Source organism: Narcine bancroftii, chromosome 2, assembly GCF_036971445.1.
Source record: "Narcine bancroftii isolate sNarBan1 chromosome 2, sNarBan1.hap1, whole genome shotgun sequence".
Taxonomy (NCBI): domain Eukaryota; kingdom Metazoa; phylum Chordata; class Chondrichthyes; order Torpediniformes; family Narcinidae; genus Narcine; species Narcine bancroftii.
Window position 1 is genome coordinate 113,619,405 of NC_091470.1, and position 14,960 is coordinate 113,634,364.

General features: G+C 45.0%; 1 protein-coding gene across 5 annotated transcripts in view; it reads left to right on the forward strand.

Moving 5' to 3' along the window:
- LOC138754159 (transcription factor COE2) overlaps positions 1-14,960 on the forward strand; it is a 238,201-nt gene that overhangs the window by 201,105 nt on the left and 22,136 nt on the right. For all 5 annotated transcript variants that reach the window (XM_069918028.1, XM_069918027.1, XM_069918029.1 and 2 more), the window contains 3 exons: positions 2,232-2,297; positions 10,782-10,959; positions 14,079-14,264. In XM_069918028.1, coding sequence (XP_069774129.1) covers positions 2,232-2,297; positions 10,782-10,959; positions 14,079-14,264 — 430 coding nt within the window. The remainder of the gene's footprint in view (positions 1-2,231; positions 2,298-10,781; positions 10,960-14,078; positions 14,265-14,960) is intronic.

Below are 14,960 nucleotides of genomic sequence, written 5' to 3' on the forward strand. Positions count from 1 at the left end.
TAAATGACCTGTGTTGCAATACCAGATGAGCCGTTCACACTGGACCATGAGTTCCCTGGTTTATGTTGATATCATGGATCTAAGGGGGGCCCAACCTCCAGAGGTGACGTTCTGAGTGACGTATTACGTACTTGCAGTGCAGTGAAATTGTAACAGGAAAAAAGCACATACATGCTCATTGTATAAAAGATCATGGGAAAAGCTACTGCAGGGGGTTCAAACTGTTCATACTTAGGACTAACCCACAGACCAGTTCCATCACAATCTGGCAGACCTCGTGTCAAACTTTTGTCCTTTGTGATTAACACCTGCACTAAAAATCTTCAAAATATAACTGCACTGATATTAAAACTACCAATTGTTACTGAAATATTTTGCTTGAGAAAAATTGTCATTGGCCCATTTCCTTTGGAGACATGACACCATACACAGAACAAGTCAATTAGGAATGATTAAAACAGTGGTTTTCAACCTTTTTCTTCCCACTCACATGCCACCTTAAGCAATCCCTTACTCATCACAGAGCATCGAAGACATGGGGAATACTTAAAGTGGGATGTGATTGGAAAGAAAAAGGTTGAGAACTGGTTTAATGTCAGGTTTTATTGCCACGTTATAATACATTAAAAATGCAACATAAATGATATACTTTAACTTTTCTCTGCCGTAAGGCAAATGAAGAGTCGCCGGCATCCCTAACAATAGGAGAAAGAGAAGCAAAAGAGAGTCCCTTCAGAGTCATGTGGATTTGCCTCCAGCATTTCTGCAGCCATACAGATTCTTGTTCAATTCATCGGCAACTCGAGCTCCAGGTCCAAACCTAAAACAAGTGCATAAGCACTCTCCTGCGTGGGATTTATCAGTCTATGCCTGACACTTTACTGATGAAGGAAAGCCACTCTGGGATGGCTGGCTGGAATGAACTTTATTCCACCTCAAAAATTTCTGAAAAATCTATAATAGATGTTGGAACAATGGCAGGGGAGCAGAATTTGTATGTTTTCCTCTTGTCTGTGTGGGTTTACTCTGGGGGGCTCCGGTTTCCTCCCACCTTTCAAAACACAACAGGGTTGTAGCTCAGTTGGGTGTAATTGGGCGGCTCGTGCCCATGGCCCAAATGGGCCAGTTAGCGTGCTGTGTGCCCACATTAAAAATTAAGATCACTAGTAATATATGGACCAAGGGACTGCTGCATGTCCCTGAACTGGAGGCTGGAGTCACTTTCCTTTCTTGAAGAACACCCTTGAACCAGGCGAGCAACACTCAAGTCCATCACTATAACAATTATGTTTAAATTCCAGATTTATTGAATTACTTTAGTTCAATTCCCTTAGCTGCTGTGACAGAACTTGAACTCTTGTCACCAGATTAAAGGCCCATATCTGTGGGAGCTGGTCTAACTCATCTTCACACTACAACACTCCACAAATGCACATTGCTCGCTGCTGACCAAAGGGACATTGGTGGCTTTGGTCCAGCTTTTGTTGCCACCCAGAGGAAGCGCAGCAAGCAGGGGTTACCATGATGTTGGGCAATGGGTGATATTGGTTCAGTCACCTGCGAAGAAGGAGAGTTAACAACAGCGGGCCAGTGGTTATTGTGTGCCACTGATGAGCTATTACCCCAGCCCGCCCTTTGATTATTATGGAATGGGCAGTCAGAAACAGTCCAATGGGCTGAAGAAACACCAATGTGGACCTGATCATCTGAATGGCCTGAGGATGTCCTATTCCAGTACTGTGATCCTGACAAAGGACACAGGCCCAAAACATTAGTTGCCTTTTTCTTCGTGACCTGCTAAGTTTCTCCAGCACGTTAGTGCATTGCAGCAAATATTCCAGCATTAATTTAGTGCTCAATTGAAGTCAAAGACACATTTTCTGCATCCCACACACACAATATTTTTTGACCTCTCATAAATGAAACGCTTATGCAAGCCATGGTTTGCGTTCTTCCCCACAGTCTATTGGACAAGGAGAAGGTTCAACGTTGAGTCACCTAATTTGGCCCAGGACACTCCTTAACATTGAAAACCTTCCTCTTTTCCTGTTCTAAATGCAAGCCAAGATCAACAGCTAGCTTGAAGATCAAACACTATCAGACAAACCAGAGAGATGGTGACCCAGTCTGACAATAGACTAAGTTAATTACTAGGCTAAGATGCTGGAGTTAAGTCTTATGATCTTTTAATGACTTTACATTGAAGATTAATTGACTGGTTTATTCCACAGGAAATGTTATTGAAGAGGGCAGCAGATCTGGTAGAGGCTTTATATGGAGGTCCTCCAAATAACCAGGTACTGCAGAATGCTTGTCATTTTATCACTCTTTGAGCTAAATGGGAATCAATCAAATAGAACCAGACCTTCAGAGATACAGTTTTGAGAAAGGATAGGAATTATGTGACCCAGTGGCACAATTAATAGATCCTCTACTGAGGTGGTAACAGGGTAGTGAGAGAACAAATATAACAATGTACATTGATGAGAACGTACAGATATGACTTGGAATGGTTTGCTTCTTTGCAAATAATTTATTGTGAATAAAATATATCTGCTGATTCACAGCTCCGAAGACTTGAGTTCAAACCTGAAGGTTGGCAACTGTGCAAGTGGCGTGCTCCCCTCTAACCAAGTGGCATTCCTCTGGTTGGTTGGTTGGTTAATTAACCACAGGAAATAGACTCTCATGCTTAGGCAAGTGGTAGAATCTGGGAGGAGTGATGAGAACGTGAGGAGAACAATATGGGTTAGAGTAGGATGTGTAGAGATGTTGCTGAATTCTTCTCCCTGGATCATCTTCTGGGAGCTGGTCCACAAACCTTGTCATCACTCTGCTGCACTCCATGAATGTGCATTGCTGGCTGCTGACCAGAGGGATATTGGTGCCTTTGATCCAGCTCTTGTGCCCACCCAGAGGCAGTGCAGCAAGCGGGGTTACCATGACGTTGGCCAATATGATATTGGTTCAGTCACCTGTGACAAAGGAGAGTTAACAACAGTGGGCCCTGTGGCTATTGTGTGCCATTGATGAGCCATTACCTCAGCCTGCCCTTTGATAATTTTTTGTAAAGTGAAACATGAAAGTCTGCAGACACCGTGGTTGAAGTAAAAACACAATACTGGAAACTCAGCTGGTCAAAGAGTGTCCTTTATAAGGCAAAGACACATCATCAATGTTTGACGATTGCTTACACTTTGCTTTTACCTTGATGAAGGGCCCAAACCCAAAACACTGGTTCTGTATCTTTCTCATTGTTATATAAAGGACCCCGTTTGACCTGCGGAGTTTCTCCAGCTTTGTGTTTTTACTCTGTTCATTGTGGATAGGCAATAATCTTTGATTATCCAATTGATACTATGTCTTAAAAATGTAATGCTGGGATCCTTCTCGCAGGATAAAAATTTTGCATGCAAGAGGACATACATACAAGGTGAGGGTAGGGGTGGGGGAAAATGTTTGGCACAGAGGGTGGTGGCTGCTGGAGCAGGCTGCCAGAAGAACTAGCCTGACTCTCATTTTTCTGCCTGAATTAGTGTTCAAACCACCAATGTAAAGTAGAATCCCCATTATCCAGAATTCAATCAACCAGAAACCCAAACAAATGGCAAAACAAATTTGAGGATATGAATAAAAAAATAACAGATAAATAAGAATAAATAAAATTTGACAGAAAAGATTTAAATTGTAAAATAAAGGTTCACTGAAGCAACAAACATCCCCATGGTGAAGATGGTAGCAAACATTCAGCCCCGGTCATGCCCCACCCATTACAGCTATTTTAATAAAGTTTCAATAAAGTTTTGTTTGAATAAAATGGAGGCGCCCGGGATGAAGAGCCGGTTGATTCCACTCGCTGCTGGGTCGACTCTCCCAAAGTGTCTCCCTATCCCTGCCGAGTAAGAGCCTTTATCTTTGTTAGTATTAAGTATATTATTTCCTCTTCTTTGGCTTGGCTTCGTGGATGAAGATTTATGGAGGGGTAAATGTCCACGTCAGCTGTAGGCTCATTTGTGGCTGACAAGTCCGATGTGGGACAGGCAGACACAGTTGCAGCGGTTGCAAGGGAAAATTGGTTGGTTGGGGTTGGGTGTTGGGTTTTTCCTCATTTGTCTTTTGTCAGTGAGGTGGGCTCTGCGGTCTTCTTCAAAGGAGGTTGCTGCCCACCGAACTGTGAGGCGCCAAGATGCACGATTTGAGGCGATATCAGCCCACTGGCGGTGGTCAATGTGGCAGGCACCAAGAGATTTCTTTCGGCAGTCCTTGTACCTCTTTTTTGGTGCACCTCTGTCTTGGTGGCCAGTGGAAAGCTCGCCATAGAACACGATCTTGGGAAGGTGATGGTCCTCCATTCTGGAGACGTGACCTACCCAGCGCAGTTGGATCTTCAGCAGCGTGGATTCGATGCTGTCGGCCTCTGCCATCTCGAGTACTTCGATGATGGTGATGAATTCGCTCCAATGAATGTTGAGGATGGAGCGGGGACAACGCTGGTGGAAGCGTTCTAGGAGCCGTAGGTGATGCCGGTAGAGGACCCATGATTGAGGTAATAATGACAGTGGCACAGTTAGTGTAGTGGTCAGCGCAATGCTGTTACAGTGCCAGTAATCAGGGTTCAAATTTAAATGTTATGTTATGAGATTTACCTCATTAAATAATACAATAGTGATTTTTTTTCCAAATTACTTTACATACTGCACTGTTTTTTGTCTTATCAACTGTTTATTCTTATTGCAGATGTATTATTTAGGCATTGTACCAGAAAATTCACAAATCCGGCATCCACAATCCCCATAGATACCGGATAATGGGGATTCTATTGTGCTTTGCCCAATGGCAACTGGAAAGTGAAGCCCAATTTCTGCAGTGCAATCAGTTTTATTGCCTCCCCCTCACTCCCACACCCCATCTCTGTCAAACTGTTGCAGCAGGCCACTTTTGAAAACAAGAACTACCCTGAACAGCAGCTGAAAACTGCACTTTGCTGAGAAATCAGAAACGAATTGGGTTATCGTCTGTTTTTGTTGAACCACAGATCATAAAAGTTTATTGTCTTCTAAACTGGCTGGGAAGCATAAAACATGAAATAAAATGCTAACATCCACATTTTGTGTGCAGCAAAGCTCTGGCACTGACCTGCCAAATTTCTTCCAGGTGAACTGTTATTATCTGAGGGATGATTGGCGATGAAAGCTGGTCACTTCTGGTCTCCAGAGCGGATGTTTGCCAGTTCTGCAAATTCTGGCACATTATCAATTGAAGGCAGGGGGATTAAATAGAAGTTGAAAAATACATAGTGGGGAACCCCCCCCCCCCCCGAAGATAAAGCATAGAAGGAGCATCCCTTCTGCTCCTTCTTAGGTGCCTTGGTTTTAAACGCCCGCACATTCGGCCTTGCATGAGTCAAGGCAGTGAGTCCTCAGCCGAGGGGTTGGACCCGGCACATGAGCAAGTGCCGCCCAATTACACCCACTTAACCTACAACCCCTGTACTTTTTGAAGGGTGGGAGGAAACTGGAGCATCCAGAGGAAACCCTCGCAGACATGGGAAGAGCGTACAAACTCTTTACAAACAATGCCGGATTCGAACCCCAGTCACTGTTGCTGTAACAGCGTTGTGGTAACCTGTGCTGCCCCATATCGGGCATGGAAGCAGGCCCTTCAGCTAACAAGACCATTCTGACCAGAAACCACCCATTTATACTAAATTGCATTTGTTCTCCCCACATTCTTGTCAACTCCCGTCAGCTTCTACCAGTCCCCTAAACATTAGGGGCATTTTACATTTCCGAGTGAACCTACCATCCTAATATTTGGAGTGTGGGAGGACACTCCAACAGCTGGAGAGCATGCACGTGGGTACAGAGAGAACTTGAACTCGGCTCTCTGCTGCTGAGAGACATCGGGCCTCCCTCCCGTACCACCGTAATCCTGACTGTATTTATGCATTCTCGCCTGCATGGGTTACCGGAGCTGGTGGGGACAGGTGTTGATTCACTGGCTAATGTTTTACCTCAAAAACCAATCTTGGAATCTTTGGCCCTGGTTGAAGAAAAATAATTAGTGATTCTGGAGATGATACTTCAGCGCTACCTGAGATTGCCAGCTCTAATGGTTCTTAACCACAATCAGTGTGACTTTTAACAACTAACCCACCACATATTTGGTGCTAAACAAGAACAACCTCACTCACTACAATTTTATGTCAAGCAAATTTGTGATTAATTGTACATATCTTAGCTGCCTCTGTTCACTTGATCTCAGCGGAGTTGACTGGCATTAAACCAATGTGGTCTCAGCCTTTGAGCCATATGGTTTTTGGGCTTGTGGTTTCATGCCTGATTCTGGATTACAGAGAGCTGGCTGCTAAATTAGCAACGTATTCATACTGCCATGAGTTACAACTCTGGGCCCTTATAGGAACTTACATCCTCTGCACTGCTCGTGTCCTCGATGGAACCTTTCATTGATGACTGTACTTCGGAAGATCTTTGAGACCAACAAGAGACCTTTTGATATGGAGATAATGGCACAGTGGTTGTTTAATGGACTAGTGTCCAGAATTGTCGGATAACAATACAGGGATATCGTTCTGGCTAGTAATAAATTTAAATGTTAATAAAATTGGGAAGGCAACACAATAATTAGTGAACACGATATTACCAAAAAGCCACTTGATTCACTATTGTTTGTTAAGGAAATCTGCTGTCCTTACCTGCTCCAGGACTGTCTGCAAATGCTGAGATGGTTGTGCAATACTGTAGTGCAAAAGTGCTGGAGGGCTTAATATTAGGCTAACACCGACCTCCAGTTTCCATTAGAGCCCTCCCCTGAATCTCTCTCTTTCCTTCTCCCTCTGTCTCCTTTCCACTGCCTCCCCACCCCTTTCCCCCTCTTCTACCCTCCCGCCCACATCCACCTATGACCTGCTAGCCTCTACTCCTCCCCCGACCCTCCCGCCCATATCCACCTATGACCTGCCAGCCTGTACTCCTTCCCCTGCCCCTTGTTCCTTCCTCTCTCCTGCACCCCTCCCCACCACATCCAGGAACCTGCCTGATTTTTGCTCATAGCTTGACGAAGGGGGTCAGACCAGAAACACTGGTTACCTTGCACTTCCTATAGATGCTGCGTGACCTGCTGAGTTTCACCTGCACTTTTGTGTATTGCACTATAAGTCCAGGTGTTTGGGCCTGACCCTGATTCTGGTGCAGTGTGCCTACTCTCCCCTGTGACTGCTGGGGATTCCTTTGTCCTCTGGTTCCCTCTCACATTCCATAAACGTATGTCTTTGCATAGTTTTATGGGAAATGGTGCAAGGGAAAAAACTGGAGTCAAAAAAGTGAAATTTATAGAAAGAACTGAGAATCATAATTTATTGTCATGAACATGTCATGAAATTCGTTGTTTTGCAGCGGCGTCACAGTGCAGGCTTTGCTACAAATTACATTTAAAAAGTAAATAAATAGTGCAAGAAAATAGGAGGAAGTGAGGCCGTTCAAGAATCTGATGGCGGAAGGGAAGAAGCTGTCTTTGTGCGGCTGGTGCTCGTCTTCAGGCTCCTGCACCTCCTTCCTGTTGGTGGTAGTGTGAAGAGGTCGTGGCCTGGGTGGTGGGAGTCCCTTAAGGATAGAGGCTGTTTTCTTAAGACACAGCCTCTTGTTGATGCCCCCGATGGAGTGAGGTCTGATGCCCATGATGTCGCTGACTGACTTAACAACTCTCTGTAGCCTTTTCCTGTCCCGTGCATTGGCACTTCCATACTAGACAATGATGCAACCTGTCACAATGTTCTCCATGGTGCACCCATAGAAGTTTTCAAGAGCCTTCGGTGACATACCAAATATCCTCAAACTTCACATGAAGCATAGCCACTGGTGAGCTCTCTCCATGATTGCATTAACGTGGTAGCCCCAGGACAGGTCCTCAGAGATGTTGGCTTTTTTGACCTTCCCCACTGCTAGCCCCTTCATGAGGATCATTTTGTGTTCTCCTGGTTTCCTCCTGAAGTCCACAAATCAGCTCCTTGGCTTTGCTAATGCTGAGTGCCAGGTTTTTGTTGCGACACCACTCAATGAGCAGATCTATCTCCCTCCTGTAAGCTGCAGTGAGAAATGAGAATGGAGAGGACACTGCAGAAGTGATCGGCCCTCAAGATTTCTAATTATTTCCATAGCATGCAATATCCAGCAATACTTGAATAGATTTCACGGCGTAATTTAATGGAATTGTGTCGGCCAAAAAAACAACAAAATTAATGTTTAAGATCAGCTTCCCCAGAACAGCCACCGATTGAGGCTGGTGTAAGGCACAGATCATGGGAATCGGTGGGCGGGGTGGGGGTGGGTGAGGGAGGTAGTGAAGTGTGATCAGGAGGGGTGGGATCTCAGGGGAAAAGTAGGTAGCCTTGGAGAAACTTGCTTCCTCCCATGAATATTTCACCATATTGGACATTGCCAGATTCAGAGAGCCTAGATCTGCTAAAGAAAAGCCCATTTCAACAAGGCCTGATCCAACACTCAGACTCCCTGTGAAGGCTGCTCGTCCACAGTGGCGGGATATGCAGTGCAACGGGTACACCACAGCCTCGTTCAGTCCCGTGTGGAATTGTCTCCTCACTGAGACCTTCCCCAGTTGCCCCCCCCCCCCCAATGGTCCTAGAGTTGATAGGTTAAGTGGCCACTGTAAATCGCCTTCAGTGTGCGGATGAAGGGTAAATCTGGAGCAAGTTGATGGGAATGTGAGAGAAGATGGGACACAGGAAAATATGGGATTGTTCTGGGAGTCAGCGTGGACTCAATGGGCCAAATGGCATCCTCCTATCTCACATGAGAAATAAATGAGAATTGGGCTATGCCATCATGAACCATGTAGTTGGGACCCATGGATCTGGAACTGGTGTCATTTATATGTCATGGAATATCACTCACTTCAGGCCAATCCAAGTTTTAACACAGGGGACACATGCAGGTGAGGGCCCACACTCACAGTAACTGACAGACTTTCCCTCACAATATAGTTATTGCTCAAATTGAATCATGCAGCGCACAATAGAGGTTGTTTTGTGAGCATACCAGTGGATACCTCATACATAGTTCAGTATGTCAGACACAGTGGAGAAACACAGAGCCAGAGAGAGAGTTCAGTTGTTAAGGAATAAATGTGACAAAATTTTGCTATTTTGTGGTTCATTCAAGAGTCCGATAGTGGCAGGAAAGAAATTAACCTTGAATCTGGTGGTGACGTGATTTGAATTTTCTTCCTTGACGGGAGGGGAGTGAAGAGAGAGTGGGCAGGATGGGATGGGTCTTTTAATATATTAGCTGCCTTACAATGCAGAGGGAGTTTAGATGGAGGAATGGGAGGGTGGTGGGGGTGCGGGAGGGCGGGGGCAGGCCTGATTTGTTCACCACTCAGCAGTTTCTTGTAGTCTCGCACAGACGGGCCAGTGCCAGGGTCCAATGCTTTCATTGGTGCTCCTGTAGAAGTTGTTCAGGGATGCTGGTGACATGCCACATTTCCTCAGGCTTCCAAGGAAGTGGAGCTGTCAGCCATTGGATCTATAGGCACTTTCAGGTGGCCAGAATGCCCCGATGTAAAGCCTCCTATTGTACTCCAATGCGGCTGTCAGGTGGCCACCTGAAAGTGGAGAACCTGGCCAGGAGGAGCACTTACCTAACCCTCCTCCTGTAGGTATAACCTCCGGCTCCAAGAATCACCCGTTGCACCTGAAAGCAGCAGTGGGATTACGACCACAGTTCTCAGGAGCTGGCATTCGCCTGGACACGGCTTTCTTTCAGCTGGCACATTCAGGTGACAGAAAGGCGTCTTCTCTGCAGCCACCTGAACGTCCCAGCTGCACTCCCCCAGTCGCGTCTGCCGGCTAATGTGGGATCACAAGATTACAAGATATAGGAGCAGAAGTATTGGCCCTTCTAGTCTGCTCCACCATTCTAATCATGAGCTGATCCATCCTCCCACTCAGCCCCACTCCCCAGCTTTCACCCCGTAACCCTTGATGCCCTGACTAATCAAATACCTGTCAATCTCTGCCTTAAATATAACCAACAACCTCACCTCCACAGCCACCCATGGAAAAAGTTCCACAGTCTCAAGACCCACTGACTAAAGAAATTTTTTTGCATCTCTGTTTTGAATTAATGTCCTTTTATCCTGAAGTTGTGCCCTCTTGTCTGAAAATCCCCCAGCATAGGAAACAATCTTGTCATATCTATTCCGTCCAGGCATTTGAAATGCCTCTATGAGGTCTCCCCCCACATCTTTCTGTACTCCAACAGTACAGTCCAATAGCCAGCAATCGTTCGTCATATACTAACCCTTTCATTCCTGGTATCATTCTAGTAAATCTTCTCTGAACCCTCTCCAACACCAGCACATCTTTTCTCAAATAAGGTGCCTAAAGCTGTACACAGTACTCCAGTGAGGTCTCACCAATGCTTTATAGATTCTCAACATTACATCCCTGCTCTTATCTAAAAGCTGAAAGACTGAACCATGCTTAACATTTAACGTACAAAGGGTAGACTTTAAAAATGAATGCAAAATGCATTTCTGGAGAGGGAAGGTATTGACCGACCTAATCAGTAGGTGATGTGTCTTTAAGTGAATGCTGAACAAACCATGCGAGGCAGATACACAATTGTAGGAAATTCGGTAACCAAAGTATAGGATGTATGAGGAAGGGAATGCCAAGGGGCATAAAAAATTGCAGTGACAAATTGTAGTTGGATGATTCCTTGAACATTTTGTATTTCCGACAGGAAATGATCCTGAAGAGAGCTGCTGACATCGCGGAAGCTTTGTACAGTGTTCCACGTACTCCCAACCAGCTTCCCGGCCTCTCCAACGCTCCCAGCCACAGTACCATGATGAGGATGAACTCGTACAGTGGTCAGCTGGGTGTCAGCATCTCAGAGTCAGCACAGGGCAACAGCCAAGGTAAGGCCATCACTGCCATTCCTACTGCCGAGGGCAAAAATTTCAGATTTCTTGTCAGAGTACATGCATGACATCACAGACAACCCTGAGATTCCTTTTCCCGCAGGCGTGTCTGTATGGGTTTTTCTCTGGGTGCTCCAGTTTCCTTCCACCCTTCAAAAACATACCAGGGGGTTGTAGGTTAATTCGGTGTAAACTGGGCATCACATGCACGTGGGCCAAAAGGGCCTGTTACCGTGCTGTATGTCTAAGACAAGGAAAAGAAAAACTGTCTGTGCAATATTGAGCAAACAAAGAAAATCAATTAAGTGCAAAAGTAAGAGCCCTTAAATGAGTCCCTGATTGAGTTTGTTGTTGAGGGGTCTGATGGTGGAGGGGGAGCAGCTGTTCCTGAACCTGGTGGCGCGACTCTTGTGGCACTGAGACCTCTTTCCTGACGGTAGAAATCATTGACTGAACAAGTCTGGGTTGCCCTGCTGACCTAATGACTTATATCGAGTGGTGTTCGAGGCTGCATGTTTGGCTACACCCCTCTGGTGTCCTTGAACAATTGTTTTCCATTGAAGTCGTATCCTATCTTATTTTTGGTCCCGGACTCTGAGCTGAATGGATTTCCTGGTTCAGGGAGTGTGGAGAGATAGATATACTGACTGCTACTTTCTGGTTACATAAAGCACTAATGACCTTGATCTCGCCAACTTATCCCAGTGAATTACAGAGCCATAACCATGAATCATGGAGAGGTAAAGCATAGAAACCAGCCCCTTTCGGGTTCTTAAGAATTTCTTCCCAAGAATTTGGCTGCGTCTGTGCATTGTACTTCTGTATATGACAATAAACTCTTCTATCAGATGTCTTTACCCCACCAAGCCAGTGCCAACCATCAGGCACCCTCTTTATACTACTCCCTCACAGATCTTATTTTATCCTCCTGGCATTCCCATTAACTAATCCCCAGATTCTCTGACAGGATAGAATCTGGAGTTCGATCTGTTAAATTCCTCCAGCAGATTATTAGTTGATCCAGATTCTACTCTTAACCTGCACATGAGGGACAATTTACCATGACCTTTACACCAGCAACTAGTGCCTTTTGGGGACATGGCAGGAAAGCAGAGCACTCGGAAGGAACCCACCTTCCCAGGCAGCACCAGAGGACAGGGTGAGATTGGCCTGCTGTGAGGCTGCACCCCTCTACAAGCTTTGTCGCTGGTTATAAAGCCATAAGAATTCCCACATCAGTCCATGTAGGTGACACCCATCCACCCACCTCCCCCCCCCCCCCCCGGTTTAGTGAGGGGCAATAGATAGGGTGGTCAGAAATGTTCCAACTGGGCCAGTAGCACAATACGTATGAGAGGCGTTATGGCCTATTCCTATTCACATTTTAGATTACAGAAAAAAAATCAAGATGTCTTTCCCACTTTCAGTCAATGGCCTTTATTTGATGTTGCTTGCTTTTAACAATCATTTTGTTCTCAGAATAAGTTTAAAAACCTTGAAAGTATTTGCAGAATCATCGCTGAAGACATCATTGCCTCAGTTCCCCCTCGCATTGTCTCAGGAAACTATCATGTGTCATTATTCCAGTGCAGATGTATGGAGTGGGCGCAGGGTGCTGTGAAGTCATTCAGTGATGAAGTTATGCTGGGAATTAGATTAACACACTCACATAGAGAAATGATGAAGAGACATGTTATGAGTAGCTTGTTAACTGTGAAATCACTTATGAAGAATATGTTGGCCCTCTCTGTAGTTTGGCCTTGTTATTATTACTCCCACTGAGAAACTGTAATAAGATCAATGGAGCCTGTCACCCGATCTATAAGTTTACCAGGGTGTTGCGGGGCATGCTTTGGTTCTGTGGTGCACTGTTAGCCAGAATCAGACACACACAAAGATAAAGACTGTACAACAGACTTTAATCCACAAAGACTTCCACAGAGCCAGGCTGGCTGTGGCTGCAGCAACTCTGAGTGAGGCCTCGGGAGGCCGGCGCAGGCTTATATCCCGGAGGGTGATTGACACTTGACTGGGTGGGGCTTGATCCATTCAGGCCGACTGATTGACAGCCAGCCAGGTGTTGCCCTGTCCCCTTACACTCCTGCAGGTACAGAGGTTGCCCCCTGCAGTAGGCCGGTGGTGTACCACCACAGGTTCCAAATCAAAGCAGGTCAGAGAGAGGTAGAAGGGCAAGGCAGAGAGAGAGAGAGAAGGGAAAAAATCCACCCCTCTCCTACATGGTGTTTCCTAAATCATTCAGTACTATTTGAAGCCTATCAAAGGCACTTTATTTCAGAGTGAAGATTTTGCTGATTTAATGTGCAAGATGATGTTAAAATGTGTTATGCATCCTGAGACATTTCTTTCTTTGGTTTGTCTTTGCCACAGTAGAATTAAGACACCATATGAAATACTAATTGTAATCAGAAAATAAATAGAGAAGGCAGTGTCAATAACTCAATATCTGTCAGCCGACATGGACAGCATTGAGTTCAAGTTCCAGAAGCCTCCACTGGGAAGACTGCGATACTTTTGGAGTCAAGTGATAGAATTATTGAGCATAGAAACAGGGCCCTTCTGTCCAACTTGTTCATGCCAGTCCAGCTGCTGACCTGAGCTAATCTCATCTTCCTGCATCCATATCCGTCTAAACTCTTCCTGTCTGTCCATGTACTTGACTGAAAGTCCTTTAAACCAGCCATTCAAAGTGGGAGTCACAAACTGAAATCATAAATAATTTTTATGTTTTTATGCAGGAAATTAAATCATAAATTATATTTTATGGTTTTTTTATGTAGTCGGTAGAAGAAAAGTACGAAAGAAACCAACTAAACTTGACTGCTTAACAAGGAAAGGGGCCCATAAACTTTTAACAGAGTCCTAAGGGGGCCATAGCCAAAAAAGGGTTGAGAATGGCTGGTGTAAAGTTCTGAAAGCTGGATATTGTTTTTCTAAGGAACACATGGGATAAAATGTGTTTCTGTGTAACATAAAGCTCAGTAAAGTGCTATTTCTATTGATCTTATTGCTGTTCATTGAGTGTTTGACCAGGTTCCTCGAGCAGACTTTACTTTTTAAGTACACTCACCCTAATATTCTTCTCTTTCTATGGACAGGTTACATTCACAACAACAGTAGCATTTCTCCCCGGGGCTACGCACCCACCCATTCGCCACAACAGACAAATTACAGCACGGTCGGTGGTAACATCAATGGCTACAGCAACGTGCCAATGTCGAACCTTGGTGTTCCCACTTCCCCAGGATTCCTCAACAGCTCTCCTGCCAGTTCACCCTATGGGAGTAAGTGTCATTTAACTTCAATGTAACTCTACACGATGTAGGCAGATTTACTAACATTGTTTCTCAGACATTGGAGGGGGGGAATTTATGAGGATGGAATTAATTACATTGGTGTCATGTGTCAGTAGTGTACTTTGGTGACAAAATTTCAGAAGGGTTTTGGTCCTGGTTCTGAATTATTTCCATCAGGTTTCAAAGTTGGGCTGGGGGGTAGGAGGAGGTCCCAGTTTTAGACGGAGCTTTTCAAACAAGAGAAACATTTCTCTTCTGAAATATCACCCAGTAACCTCAACTCAAGGAGATGTCAATGAAGGTCCATCAGAATTATTCCAAAAAATGGGTGCAAACACACCCAGGGTTAGACCTTCCTGAACATGGGAATGTGGGGTAAATGCCTGTGGGCAGGTCATTGTAGGATGAGATGGGACGAGTTTATGCAGTTCTGTAGGAACCTCTGATTCTCATTTCAATTGATCCACAATGTAACTCAGGCAGTGAAATAATTTCATCATGATGCCACTCACACCACCTCTGTTAGTTTTTGGTTGGCAAAACTTTAATGTAATTATTAGCCTCTCGAACTTGCATCTACCCCTATGAGAGACAAGGGCGAGGGGCAGTTATAGGTTCCTCTCCAAGCCACACATCATCCCAACTAGGAAATCTATCACTGATTCTTCAATGTCATTGTTTCTA